At 43.7% G+C, this 13,171-nt stretch overlaps 2 protein-coding genes across 2 annotated transcripts; both read left to right on the forward strand.

The window, feature by feature from the left end:
* The first annotated feature begins 253 nt into the window (after positions 1 to 253).
* On the forward strand, positions 254 to 9,480 carry LOC106588473 (elongin-A). Its single transcript, XM_014177554.3, has 12 exons — positions 254 to 582; positions 1,844 to 1,900; positions 2,388 to 2,503; positions 2,622 to 3,160; positions 3,403 to 3,737; positions 3,969 to 4,080; positions 4,321 to 4,476; positions 4,974 to 5,071; positions 5,408 to 5,588; positions 5,732 to 5,861; positions 6,874 to 7,019; positions 7,200 to 9,480. Exons 1-12 carry the CDS (start codon positions 448 to 450, stop codon positions 7,259 to 7,261), a joined length of 2,067 nt encoding a protein of 688 aa, XP_014033029.2. The 5' UTR covers positions 254 to 447; the 3' UTR covers positions 7,262 to 9,480.
* A 569-nt stretch (positions 9,481 to 10,049) lies between these two features.
* On the forward strand, positions 10,050 to 13,068 carry LOC106588486 (PITH (C-terminal proteasome-interacting domain of thioredoxin-like) domain containing 1). The gene is made up of 6 exons (XM_014177577.3): positions 10,050 to 10,391; positions 10,894 to 10,937; positions 11,056 to 11,133; positions 11,596 to 11,700; positions 11,909 to 12,017; positions 12,212 to 13,068. Exons 1-6 carry the CDS (start codon positions 10,200 to 10,202, stop codon positions 12,311 to 12,313), a joined length of 630 nt encoding a protein of 209 aa, XP_014033052.1. The 5' UTR covers positions 10,050 to 10,199; the 3' UTR covers positions 12,314 to 13,068.
* Positions 13,069 to 13,171: the final 103 nt, after the last annotated feature.

Raw genomic sequence — 13,171 nt, forward strand, 5'->3', positions numbered from 1 at the left:
GTGGTGTAGGTGTCCTGGAGGGCAGGTAGTTTGCCCCCGGTGATGCGTTGTGCAGACCGCACCACCCTCTGGAGAGCCTTACGGTTGTGGGTGGAGCAGTTGCCGTACCAGGCGGTGATACAGCCCGATTGGATGGCCTCAATTGTGCATTGTAAAAGTTTGTGAGTGTTTTCGGTGACAAGCCAAATTTCTTCAGCCTCCTATGGTTCACCACGCTGTCTGTGTGGGTGGACCATTTCAGTTTGCCCGTGATGGTGTACGCCGAGGAACTTAAAACTTTCCACCTTCTCCACTAATAACTGTTTGGCCGAAATGATTTGATATTGAGATGAAAACGGCTGCATTGGATCTTTAATCCTCAAAGAGGTGTCTGGTTTATTCTTTGTCAGCTGTTTTATTACGTAGTTCCGCCAATCTCCAAGTCGGCTGAGTGAAGCTGTGGATAGGATGGCACTGACCCTATTCTACTGTAATGAAGCAGCTTCCGGGCACAGGGCACCAGCAGTAAACATGGCGGAGGAGCTGTTGGAAGCGGTGGAGAGACTTCAGTCTCGGCTCTGCGAGAACTTAGAGCCTCGCAAGGTAATAATCGAAAGGCCCAGAATGAAATGGCAAGGTTGTAGCGGATGACTTGCGCCCACTAAAATGTTTTCAAATATTGTCGCGTGGGAGGTAGTTCCGCTAATGTAGGTAGTTACTGCTTTTTCTAAGATCACGTCACGATATGTAGCTTAGCCAACTAACTGGGTTTCTTAACCATAGTTCATGTTAAGTTTAACCTAGTCCTCGAGCTACCTGCCAAGTCCGCAGAACTGTACTTTATGTCATGGAGCTATTGTAGCTAACGGACATTGCCACTGCTAATAAAGTGCTAATAATGTAGCCAGCTAGCTAGTGATAAAGAAACAACCACAAAAAGGGAAAGCGAAGCGAGGGCATGGCTAAAAGGGATCCAGCTTTCGTCAAATTAACGTCAGATTTTACTTTTCGTAGCAGGTTATGAGAATTTACGCAGCAGGTTAGAATTAACGTAGCAGGTTAGGCGGATTAGGTTGTCTAGGAAAGGGGTTGAGGGTTACATTAAATGTAAAACATTTACACTTTTGACGTTAATTTGACAAAAGCTGGATTATTTCTAGACATGACCCCTCAGCTATTGTATAAACTCCACGATCGAGCAACAGCAGCACGGGCCTAATTATTAGATTGTTGCACTTCACTCAATGGATCAATCCAAATTTAAGGGCAACAACAATACATGTGTTCGTAGTGCCTTACTGTGATATCGGCTGTGTCTCATTGAACAAAGCAATCCCTGCACACACTGCCATGTCGTGGTGGGTTTTTGTCAGCTGATCAACTTTAGTAAACACAACCACCTCTCCGTATATGTGTAGCACAACCCCCTTCAAATAGGCCACGACAAATGGACAAGTCTTGATGACTCCATGACTGTGCAATTTAGGCAAAATTGGACTACACAAATATGAATCAGGTAAAGTCTGAAAGTACTACACAGTTACAAAGTCAAACTACCAGTAGGCCTACACTTTTACACATACAGTGCACACTTTTACACAGTAGACCCATGTCATCAATACTGTGATTATGTAAATATTGTTATGTCTTTATATTTCCATTCATTCAATGATCAGCAACCTTGAATTAACCTGACCGTTACCTTTAACAAACTATATCCTTCCCTTTGGCATACCTGAATTGTGTGCACTTTGCTAATGTGCAGACTGTTTGGCTCTTCTCAGAATCAGGCTAGCTAGATCGATCGATCAGTACAGAGGATGTAGTGAGCACTCTGTCAATCTTCTGTATTTGCACGATCTAGCTCCAGAAGACCCTCAAAAGGCTGGGGGAGCTGCCTATGACTGTGGATATCCTTGTGGTAAGATATTGAAACAATGTATGCTCATGTCATGATTATTCTTTCGTTAGTGCAAAAGTGATAGTATCTCTTTCTTTAGTCTCCAAGACTGCACACATTGATTGCACCATAGTTCTTCACTCACTGCAGTGTTATTTAGAAGAGGAATCCAAGTACAGGCTCTGGTTTTGCAGCAGGATGATGTGACCCTCTGTAGCCAGCTGCTCTACAGGAGTTGATTGTGCTGTTCAATATTGTCACGCAACCTTCAGAGCATGCTCACTTCCTTTTTATGATGGGCAAAAACGCTAATATGGTCTGTTTTGTGCACTACTAAGTGTACTGGCCTGCTCACTTAACCATTAGAGTGCCTGAAACTATACAAACCACCCACGTTGCTCTCCAAACATGACCCACACGACACTAGTGTCAAAAACATAATGTACTGATAATGAGGACACCCGACTACTATCGATGGCATGCTTATATTTTGTTCTCGCCGGTGCAGGAAACTGGAGTAGGAAAAACTGTGAATTCATTCCGGAAACATGATCTTGCTGGAGATCTTGCAAAGAGCCTTGTGGCCAAGTGGAAGAAACTGGTTCCCACCCCGTCTTCTGAAAGGTACGTTATTACTGAGGGATTGGGGGACTTCTTCTGATTCGTCTTCTTCGTCTCTTTCTCAGCGTATCGTCATCTGAATTCTACTGAAGTGTAGCTCTGTTTTTGTTCTTCCTCACAGACCCGGCAACGCCAAGGACGTACGGACACATGCGCACCCTCACAGCTCTGAGGGAAGGGACGTAAGCCACAAACGTGTCCGGGAACTATCCCCGGAGGAGCCTCCTCATGTAGAGGAGGAGGATGAAGAGGAGGAGATGATGATAGAGGAGGAGGAAAGAAGCTATCGCACCAACTACTCCCCCTCCCCCCCTCAGCACCACTACAGCCCCCCACAGCTCGGCCACGGCGGCCAGCGAGGGGGATACCAGTCTGAGGGCTACGAGAGCCCCATGGAGGAAGAGCCAGAGCCCGCGCCCAGCCTCCCTCACAAAGAGGTCCGACACACCAAACCACACAAAGAGCCTGGCAGGGAGCATCACGGTTCCCACGGCGACCGGGACGAGGAGAGGCGGCGACGTCATGCGCAGGCGAGCGGCGGTGGCGAAGGGAAGAAGCGCAGCGCGGAGAGGGAACCGCAGCACATTGGCAAGGCCTCCAAGCACAGTCGGCACTCCACCCCGCACGAGAGCAAGAAGGACAAGAGAGGTGGAAGTGACGGTGAGTGTGCTGCCGACTGAGTTGGCTGAGAATTTTGTTGTGTCATTATGACATTTACAGAGAGGCTGGTTCTCAAATGACAGCCTATTCCATAGATGCCTCTTTCAAGTTTCGAGTCAGTATTGGGCTGCTGGCTATAGATAGTTTTCCAGTCATGTATTATATATTTAACCATGTTCTCTCTTTTAAAAAAAACTACATCCCATTAACATCATTCCCTCCTTGTTCTCCTTAATCTCTAGGGAGGTCACGTGAGCCTAGGGACTCCCCTGTATTAGTCCAAGTGACTGAGGAGCAGGCGGAAGAGGCATTTGATACCCCCAGCATGTCGTTTGAATCCTTCCTCACATATGACGCCCCTACGCCCACTAAGAAGAAGAAGAAGCCCGGCGGCAGCAGCAGTCGGCCCTCCTCCCACCACCACACACCTCCTCGTCCGCCTGTCCAGCCCTCGCCTGCTGCTCCTTCCTCCTCCAAGGAGTCCAAGCCCAGCAAGGCCAACGGGAGCCGCAGCAAGAGGGCTGATCCAGCCCAGACCCCGACAGCAACGACTCCGGTGCCTGAGAAACGCCGGAAGGTAAGAACAGACATTGAACTCTTCTTCTCACAAGATGTGTATGTTCAATTGGAGAATGTTATATTTGCTGTCATATTTTTGCAGTGCTGGACAGTAAGTCCTTACAATCCACCTACCTGTATGTTTTTATTAAACAGTCGCCCTGACCCTGATGCTCTCATTATGAGAGTCCTTGTTCTCAGTTTCTTGACTGAACTCTTTCTCTTTAACGAAGTCTTTCTTTTACCTCAGGTGGTCGAGGTTGTGTCCACGCTTCCTGATATCTCTCTGCCGGCCATCCAGCCTTACTACAGACCTCTGCCTTCCATTGATCTCACACCATTGTCCCCTCAGCGACGTAAAGGTGCTTATTGTTTTTTAATGTTGGTTCTTTCACACTGTGCGGGTACGTTCATACTAGTGTACAACTGAGAATGCATTGGTTCATTCTATGTAGTATGCTAGCGTAGAAGTACAGTTTGTGTGTTGGACTTGTCTGGACTTTGGGGACATTTGTGCATTTACGTTTATTCTCTAGGCCTAGTACATTTAGTTCTGATTGTCAGCAATTTCTCATGTTTAACTTTTGGCTTCTTTCCTGCAGGTCCTGTGTCAAATGACGCCGAGGAGGACACTGGCTTCACTGGGAGACGCTTTAACTCTAAAATGACAGTCTACTCGGGTTCAAAGACGTCCTACCTGCCCAAGATGATGAGTCTGTATGAGCAGTGCATCAGGGTGCTTCAAAACAACATTGACTGTGAGTGTTGTCTCCTAGCAACACTGTGAATGCCATGTAATGACATCGTTACCCTAATGCTTAGGTTTTATTTCAGTTTCTGTTACCACATTTGGTTAATTTAGTCAAGTGTACATTTTTTTGTTAAAGGAGCAAGGCACACTAACAGTCAGTGTTCAATGTGGGTGTAATGTTAAAGAGGAAGTCACGTGTTGCTCTTAGTTTTGGTTTAAATGATTTTAAGACCGTGTGAAAGTGGATCGAAGTGGACCAGCAGCCATAAGAATCCACAAGACAATTAAGTTGGTGGTGTTTGAACAACAGCCCATTATAAAAATGGGTTAAGGGATCCATGTCTTTGCCCTCTCTCTTTTGAGAGATGTTTAGGTGTACTACATTAAGACTTATATTTGTCTAGGTCCATGAAATATATTCTAACCACAGCGCTGTCCATGCTATATCCCTTCTGATTGTGTGAGTCTCTGTATAATGAGATGCTTACTGTATGTTTTTTCCAGCAATTGATGAGGTGGGAGGTGTACCATTTGAGATTCTGGAACCAGTACTAGAGCGATGCACCCCAGAACAGCTCTACCGCATTGAGCAGTGCAATCAGGTAGCGCACACACCACACACACACCACACACACACACACACACACACACACACACACACAATCAAAGTAGCGTCTCACGCATGAACGCACAAACCGTCACCTAGTACGAGATGGTCAGTGAGCATGTAGTACACAAGCTGTCATACTCTGCCAAGCCACACTGTATACCAGGAACAACCTAGGTGAAGTGTACAAACAAAAACGTGACTCCTAACTTATGCTTTGAACAATGAATGGTGTTTTAACTCTCCCTACTAAATTGTAGGATATATTTCATGTAAAAACGTGATCATTTTAACCCTATTTTTTTATTATTTAAAAAAAACAAATCCTCAGTGTTTTATGGAGGACTCTGATGAGCTTTGGCATCGCCACTGCCAGCGGGACTTCAAGCGTGAGACGCCCCAGGAGTACGAGTCGTGGCGGGAGATGTACCTGCGGAAGCACGACGAGCGGGAGGAGCGCCTTCGTAAGCTCACCCAGAATATCAGTTCGGCCCATGCCAACAAGCCCAAAGGTTCTTTCTCTACATCCTATCTATGAGCTGAATACTACTATACAGTAGTTATTACTAGCAGTTATTGTTATCGCCAATGAAAGTGTACGGAGGGTGTTTATTTTGAGTGAGCATGTGTTTTATGTGTGTGTTTTTCCTGGCAGGTCGACAGGTTAAAATGGCATTTGTGAACTCCGTCGCCAAACCTCCGCGCGATGTCCGCCGACGACAGGAGAAGTTTGGCACCACAAGCACCTCCACTGCCAGCTCCACTGCAGCTGCAGCTCCGATCAAGTATGTGGACACTAGTGTGCATATCACTATCACACACTGCATACTAGTGCACACTCTTCATGTTGGCACTTCCATGTTTATTTTTTCCTACTTACATTTACATGTACAAAGACATGATTGGCTGAATGGTAACTTTATATGCTAACATGTAATTCAGACTCTCAAACTTATTCTCAAAGGTCCACTAAATCATATTTTAATCTACAAATTGACCGTTATGATTCTATGTGAATTGTTGCAATGTCATCATGGGGAATTCTAATGGTTAACCAAGTTCACGCAGAGGGGTTACGATTCCTAACGTACATTGAATTCAAATGCGGAACTCGCCCTGACGTGTTCTGGACGCAACGACCTTGTAGGATGACACACAGCTTCATGGATGCCAGAGTAGTCAGAGACCGTATGTTAAACAGAAAGGGCAAGAGACAGAAGCCACAGATTTTCCGGTGTTCAATCTGACAACCGGGTGAGGATAGAGGCTAGAAGAGCACATACAAACATTCTGGAATTTCTTTCATGTCCCCACCACCATCAAACACTTTGTTATATTGGCACTTACATTTTCATATACATAGAAATGCTTGGCTGATTGCTAATTTAAGATGATATGCACTACATCATATTTGTATCAAATGTGACCCGAATATGTTTTGTTTGAGGAATGAACAATCATAAGATATTAAAAAGGTTCAACACAATGGAGGATGAAATGGAAGAGACATTCTGACGTGTTCTGGATGTTCCGACCTTGCAGGATGACATTGTGAAAGCTAGATGGGGAAAATAAAACGAGACAGTTGTTCAATCTGAGGATAAAGCAGCTAGGCTACATGAGTAAAAAAGGGCGCATAGAAACTTTCTTGAAATGTTCCTCGCATCGCTTATTAGTTTTCTGAGTATTCAGAGATGGTGCATATAATGCCCCCCAGATTTCAAAAACACTATTAAAACTATACTGTTTTTTAAAATGTTTCTGTACACTGATTGGATTTACCTTCCTGTTTTTTAGAATAAGGCCAGCCTTGTCGTATAGCTCTCACTCGGCTGAGCCCAGCCACTCCTCCTCTCACGACAGTCCCCCTGAGACATCTCGCTCCTCAGGCCCGAGCGGTGGGGGTGGCCCCAGCGCCAGAGACAACAAACCACAGGTCAAAAGTCAGTATCGGGGTGTGTGTGTGTGTAAGAAAATAGGTTCAGATATTTCTATTAGACCCAACATGCATGTAAAACAAAAGTACTTTCCTGATTTAAAACGTGTTGACTTTAATCTCTGAGAGGACATGTCTGCGTGGTTAACTTTTCTGTTTTAAAATGTCACATCTGTTTGTCTTGCAGAAATCGCCCCCATGATGGCCAAAACTATCAAAGCTTTCAAGAACAGATTCTCCCGCCGATAGAGCTAGAGAGAGATGAATGTATGACGTGATTGAGAGGAGAGGAAGAGATTGTAGGAGCTAAGATCTTTTTAATTCAATGAATTATGGGTCATCTACAAACGCCCACCAGACATGTGCACACACATACAGTCGTGGCCAAAAGTTTTGAGAATGACACAAATATAAATATTTTTGTCAGATGTTACTATGGAATACTGAAGTATAATTACAATAATTTCATAAGTGTCAAAGGCTTTTATTGAGGCAATTACATGAAGTTGATGCAATGAGTCAATATTTGCAGTGTTGACCCTTCTTTTTCAAGACCTCTGCAATCCACCCAGGCATGCTGTCAATTAACTTCTGGGCCACATCCTGACTGCTGGCAGCCCGTTCTTGCATAATCAATGCTTGGAGTTTGTCAGAATTTATGGGGTTTTGTTTGTCCACCCGCCTCTTGAGGATTGACCACAAGTTCTCAATGGGATTAAGGTCTGGGGAGATTCCTGGCCATGGACCCAAAATATCAATGTTTTGTTCCCCGACCCACTTAGTTATCACTTTTGCCCTATGGCAAGGTGCTCCATCATGCTGGAAAAGGCATTGTTCGTCACCAAACTGTTCCTGGATGGTTGGGAGAAGTTGCTCTCGGAGGATGTGTTGGTACCATTCTTTATTCATGGCTGTGTTTTTAGGTAAAATTGTGAGTGAGCCCACTCCCGTGGCTGAGAAGCAACCCCACACATGAATGGTCTCAGGATGCTTTACTGTTGGCATGACACAGGACTGATGGTAGCGCTCACCTTGTCTTCTCCGGACAAGCTTTTTTTCCGGATTCCCCAAACAATCGGAAAGGGGATTCATCAGAGAAAATGACTTTACCCCATTCCTCAGCATTCCAATCCCTATACCTTTTGCAGAATATCAGTCTGTCCCTGATGTTTTTCCTGGAGAGAAGTGGCTTCTTTGCTGCCCTTCTTGACACCAGCCCATCCTCCAAAAGTCTTCGCCTCACTGTACGTGCAGATGCACTCACACCTGCCTGTTGCCATTCCTAAGCAAGCTCTGTACTGGTGGTGCCCCGATCCCGCAGCTGAATCAACTTTAGGAGACGGTCCTGGCGCTTGCTGGACTTTCTTGGGCGCCCTGAAGCCTTCTTCACAACAGTTGAAGTTCTTGATGATCCGATAAATGGTTGATTTAGGTGCAATCTTACTGGCAGCAATATCCTTGCCTGTGAAGCCCTTTTTGTGCAAAGCAATGATGATGGCACATGTTTCCTTGCAGGTAACCATGGTTGACAGAGGAAGAACAATGATTCCGAGCACCACCCTCCTTTTGAAGCCTGTTATTTGAACTCAATCAGCATGACAGAGTGATATCCAGCCATGTCCTCATCAACACTCACACCTGTGTTAACGAGAGAATCACTGACATGATGTCAGCTGGTCCTTTTGTGGCAGGGCTGAAATGCAGTGGATATGTTTCTTGGGGATTCAGTTCATTTGCATGGCAAAGAGGGACTTTGCAATTCATCTGATCACTCTTCATAACATTCTGGAGTATATGCAAATTGCCATCATGCATACTGAGGCAGCAGACTTTGTGAAATTAATATTTGTGTCATTCTCAACTTTTGGCCACGACTGTACATACACACACAGATTTTCTCCATTATTTTAGCGTTTCTTAAATACACACACAATTATGTCCTCCATTTTTAAATGTTCCCAGATAGACCCTGGCAAACAAACACGCAGACAAAATATTTCAAAGGCGAAACTAGTCATTTGTTACAAGTTCATACACTACAGAGGAACTCTGACACAGACAACTATGCTTTATTATGGTACGCATAAGTTAAGACATCAAATGACAGTGCTGTTACAGGCAGCATGTTTTTAAGTACAATTGAATAGACCCATTTTATTCCAGTGCACCCACACCTTGTTTTCTTACTGTGTTCAGTGTTGAACCACATGTGCATCCCTACTTTTATCTGGTTCACTGTGATGAGTGAGGAATGAAGTGAGTGCGGAAAGAGGAAAACACAAAGGGAGAAAGAGGAGAGAGGAAGTGATAGGACCATGCAGCTTCACTCTTATGTATTTATTTTCATCTCTGGGACCCCTGGCTCCCCCTGAACCTGGATCCAAATGGACGTGGAGCAAATAGTAATTTTAATAGATTTTAATAAATGTTATATGGACATTTTCAATAAAATTGACGTTTTGCCCTCATATGTATGCATGGTCTATTGTGTCTTGTGTTGATGTTGAAATGAAAGAGAAAAACACTGCTCAAATCTAGCAATGGAACCTGGCCACAGTGCACTGAATAAGTTGCTGTATGTGGTAGGGTACATTCTACATTCCCAGCACTATTGAGCACATAGAGAATATGTAATTGTTTGGCATATTGGAATATTGTATCACTGACTAATAATGACTACTGAAAGAAACATGCGATGGATGTTGGGTGCAAAACAAATGGGAGCAGCTTTCCACTAGACACTGATCTAATATCAGTTATGGGTTTTACAGGTGCGTGTGCTGGGTCGTGGCATAAACCCCGTCAATTTCTACAATCTTAAAATTTGATTTTTAAACCTAACCTTAACCACACTGCTAACCTTAAATATCAAAAAGCACATTTTTGTGGCCAATTTTGACTGTAATCTGGTGTGAAAGCTAGTAAACAAATAGCTAGTGGAAACCCTGTGCTTGTTCATTGGTGTTGGCCAGGCCAATCAGAGAGCACGTTGGTGTTCTGCATCTGTACGTCCATCTTGATTGGCTATTAACGTACATGTGATTTTGAAAGGTTTCCTCTCCAGAATGTTGTGGAAAAGTGAAACGAGCCAGGTCAGTCTGAAACAAACAACTTAGCTAGTTAGACAGCCCGTATCATCACCAGCTAGGACTTACATTTCTCTAAAGTGCGATATTTAGTATCTGTGATGTCTGGTCACGGCCATGGTGGGCACAGCCACGGCTGCTGTGAAGACGAGCACGAGCCAGCAGAACGGGGCTTGGAGTATGCACTGTATCAGCGCATTGACATCGAGAAACTGCAGTGTCTCAATGAAACAAGAGAAGGCGATGGGAAACTCGTGTTTAAACCATGGGATCAACGGACTGACAGGGAGAAGGTAATGTTGTCGACTCCTTGCGTGTATAGTACATCTCAATGTAACCATTTTTGAGGGTGTAGAATCCCTGAATTATCATCTGGAATGATGAAACTCAGCTGTGACAGCTGCCATTTTGGCTCGTCGGTAAAACAAACGTTGCAAAAATGTGTCGCGTAATTGGCAAGGGAAATTGGTATGCAGCGATACTGCAGTCAAGGCCAGACTGGATGATATAATGCGCCCTTCCAGAAGTCATTGATACACATTTACTTGTAATATTAAAAACCCATGATGACTTGTTTTGTACACTGAACGAAATATGTAACTTACACAGGTGGTGGAACATTTGTCAGTGAACTTTTCTTTAGAGCTTATCTGGACGTCTTCCATTAGTGAAAGCCAACTTCTCATAACCTTTCTAATGTGATGAAGGCCCACTGTTAACTTTCAAATAGCTGCTATGTGATAAACTCTTTCTCTCATTAATTCTCTGGAAACGGTCTCTAACCTCTCTCTGTAGTTTGTTGAGAGTGATGCTGATGAAGAGCTCCTGTTCAACATCCCGTAAGAACCCCACCCATCAACCCCCTTTTCACCCTTTTCTTATGCTGTAATATTAACTTCAAACTTGTTCAATCATATTGTCTTTTATGCATTCTGTCACAAATCATATTTTTCTCAGGTTCACTGGAAGTGTCAAGCTGAAAGGGATAATCATCGCCGGTGAAGACGATGAATCGCATCCTGCTGAAATGAGACTGTGAGTGAGTACTGTTTCTGCCTTTCAGAAACACCTTGGGTCCTGACTCTGGGATTGCATTGAGCCAGTGTAGCATGTATCAACTCGCTCTGAGATTTGATATGATGCTTATTACTCACGACTCAACCAGGGGAGTATTCATTGCAAAACGGGTCACAACAGAAAATGTTTTGCAACGAGTTTCTATTGCACAGGTTCAGGTCGTTTTGTTCTGTTTGCTTTTGTTTGCTTTCGTTTGGTTCATAGTGAATACACCCCCAGCTCTGGGCAAACTGAAAGGGCAAGTAGCTAACGTATTGCTCTGTCAGTGACATTTGGCTCACTCTTCACAGTGAGACAAGACAGCTAGTGACAATTAGCTAGCTTCCGCTACATTGGCATGGAACTACATTTATTTGTCAGCATGTGTGGTTTTTGATAACTAACTGTTTGTCACTTTGTGTTGTTGCATTGTCCGTGTAGGTACAAGAACATACCCCAAATGTCTTTTGATGACACAGGCAGAGAACCTGAACAAGCCTTCCGTCTCAATAGAGATCCACTGGCTCAGCTGGAATACCCAACTAAGTAAGAGCAATAGAAGCGCGCACATACACTAAAATAGTATTGTTTTCCCAGAAAAAAATGGGGTTTGGTCACTGCTCACCCATAGACTATTTTCGAGACAAGATAACAAAACATTTGTAAAAAATCACATTTCAGTTTACTGTGCCTAAGTATCCACCCAACCTAAAACCCACTAAACGAATCTACCCTAAATGATCATTCTTTCCAGGATTGCCCGTTTCTCCAACGTTAATCACTTGTCCATTCACATATCACGGAACTTTGGGACAGAGTCCACACGGGTCTACTACATTGGGCTGAGAGGGGAGTACTCCCAGGTGAGAACAAATTAGACCCACCTCCAGTAAATTATCTGAGGCGCTGAATTTATTTGTTTCTTATCGTTCTATTGATTTGCAGAATTATGTTTCACTTATGTATCAGGCTTTACTTTGACTGTTCCATGTTGTCCATTTGTTAAATGGCAAAACACCTCATCTGTGTCTCATCTGTTTTGCTTTCTTCCTCCCAGCCTCACAGACATGAAGTGACGATCTGCAACTACGAGGCGTCCGCTAACCCTGCAGACCATAAAGTCGACAGCATCATCCCACAAACAAATTTCATCTCCTGAGAGAAAGGAGGGGTGGGAAAGTTGCATTGACAGATATGGGTCAAAAGGAAGTGGTGATGGATACTTAGGCCTGGTGGGTGAACTTTCTCATTGGAGGTCAGATATGACTAATACTGAATATCAGTGTCTAATCTGGATTTGCTCAGTTGTTGCACTTATTGTACCACAGAGTGGAGGCTGAAAGAATTGAGTCAGTTTTGATTTGGGTAATGAATACATTTAACGCCACTCACTGGTAACCTTGTGATAAAGCATCAAAAGCTTCAGTGCTTTTATCTAAAATATATCTGGAGACTGTGCCACCTAGTGGTTTGTTGTAATATGACAACTTGTCTCAGCAAAACTGGACTGACTCCAATGTCACCTGCAGTGGGAGATCACTCACATTCTTTCTCATCCAAGCTATGAATGGCTTAGCAATAATGTGAACATTTTGACACAACCAAAGTAGATCAGCATAAGGTTTTCATTTGAATAGATTAGATTTGACCCATATACCCAAGTGAGTTGCTCACTATACCACACTGCTTCCTTTGACACTCACCAAACACAAAAGCTATTTAACTCGTGATTTCATTGCATTATTAATGAGGTGTCACATTGCTGCCAGTGGCTGAATGTGATTGCTTTGTCCAACATGTTGGGAATTTGAGGAAAATGCTGTATGCCTAGTCTAAGGAATAGAAAATGCCCTCTGCTGTTGTGTGTGTGATGAAATTATTTGAAGAATAAAGATGTTATACACAAGAGAATAATAGTATTTTTAAAAAACATTTTATTGTGACTATAGAATCGTATTGAAGTGTAGATTTTGGCGTGCTAAAAGGCTACAGTATTGTTATTTGTATTGAAAAGAGT

This window comes from Salmo salar, chromosome 27 (assembly GCF_965601325.2).
Source record: "Salmo salar chromosome 27, fSalSal1, whole genome shotgun sequence".
In the NCBI taxonomy this organism is placed as follows: domain Eukaryota; kingdom Metazoa; phylum Chordata; class Actinopteri; order Salmoniformes; family Salmonidae; genus Salmo; species Salmo salar.

What these genes read in the sequence shown, in the direction of transcription:
- LOC106588473 (XM_014177554.3), top strand. Translation starts at nt 448, where the DNA reads ATGGCACTGACCCTATTCTACTGTAATGAAGCAGCTTCCGGGCACAGG. An exon ending in TGCCTGAGAAACGCCGGAAG is followed by an intron (nt 3,738 to 3,968) that starts GTAAGAACAGAC and finishes CTTTTACCTCAG; the next exon opens with GTGGTCGAGGTTGTGTCCAC. An exon ending in CCATGCCAACAAGCCCAAAG is followed by an intron (nt 5,589 to 5,731) that starts GTTCTTTCTCTA and finishes TTTTCCTGGCAG; the next exon opens with GTCGACAGGTTAAAATGGCA.
- LOC106588486 (XM_014177577.3), top strand. Translation starts at nt 10,200, where the DNA reads ATGTCTGGTCACGGCCATGGTGGGCACAGCCACGGCTGCTGTGAAGAC. An exon ending in GAGCTCCTGTTCAACATCCC is followed by an intron (nt 10,938 to 11,055) that starts GTAAGAACCCCA and finishes TATTTTTCTCAG; the next exon opens with GTTCACTGGAAGTGTCAAGC. An exon ending in TGAGAGGGGAGTACTCCCAG is followed by an intron (nt 12,018 to 12,211) that starts GTGAGAACAAAT and finishes TCTTCCTCCCAG; the next exon opens with CCTCACAGACATGAAGTGAC.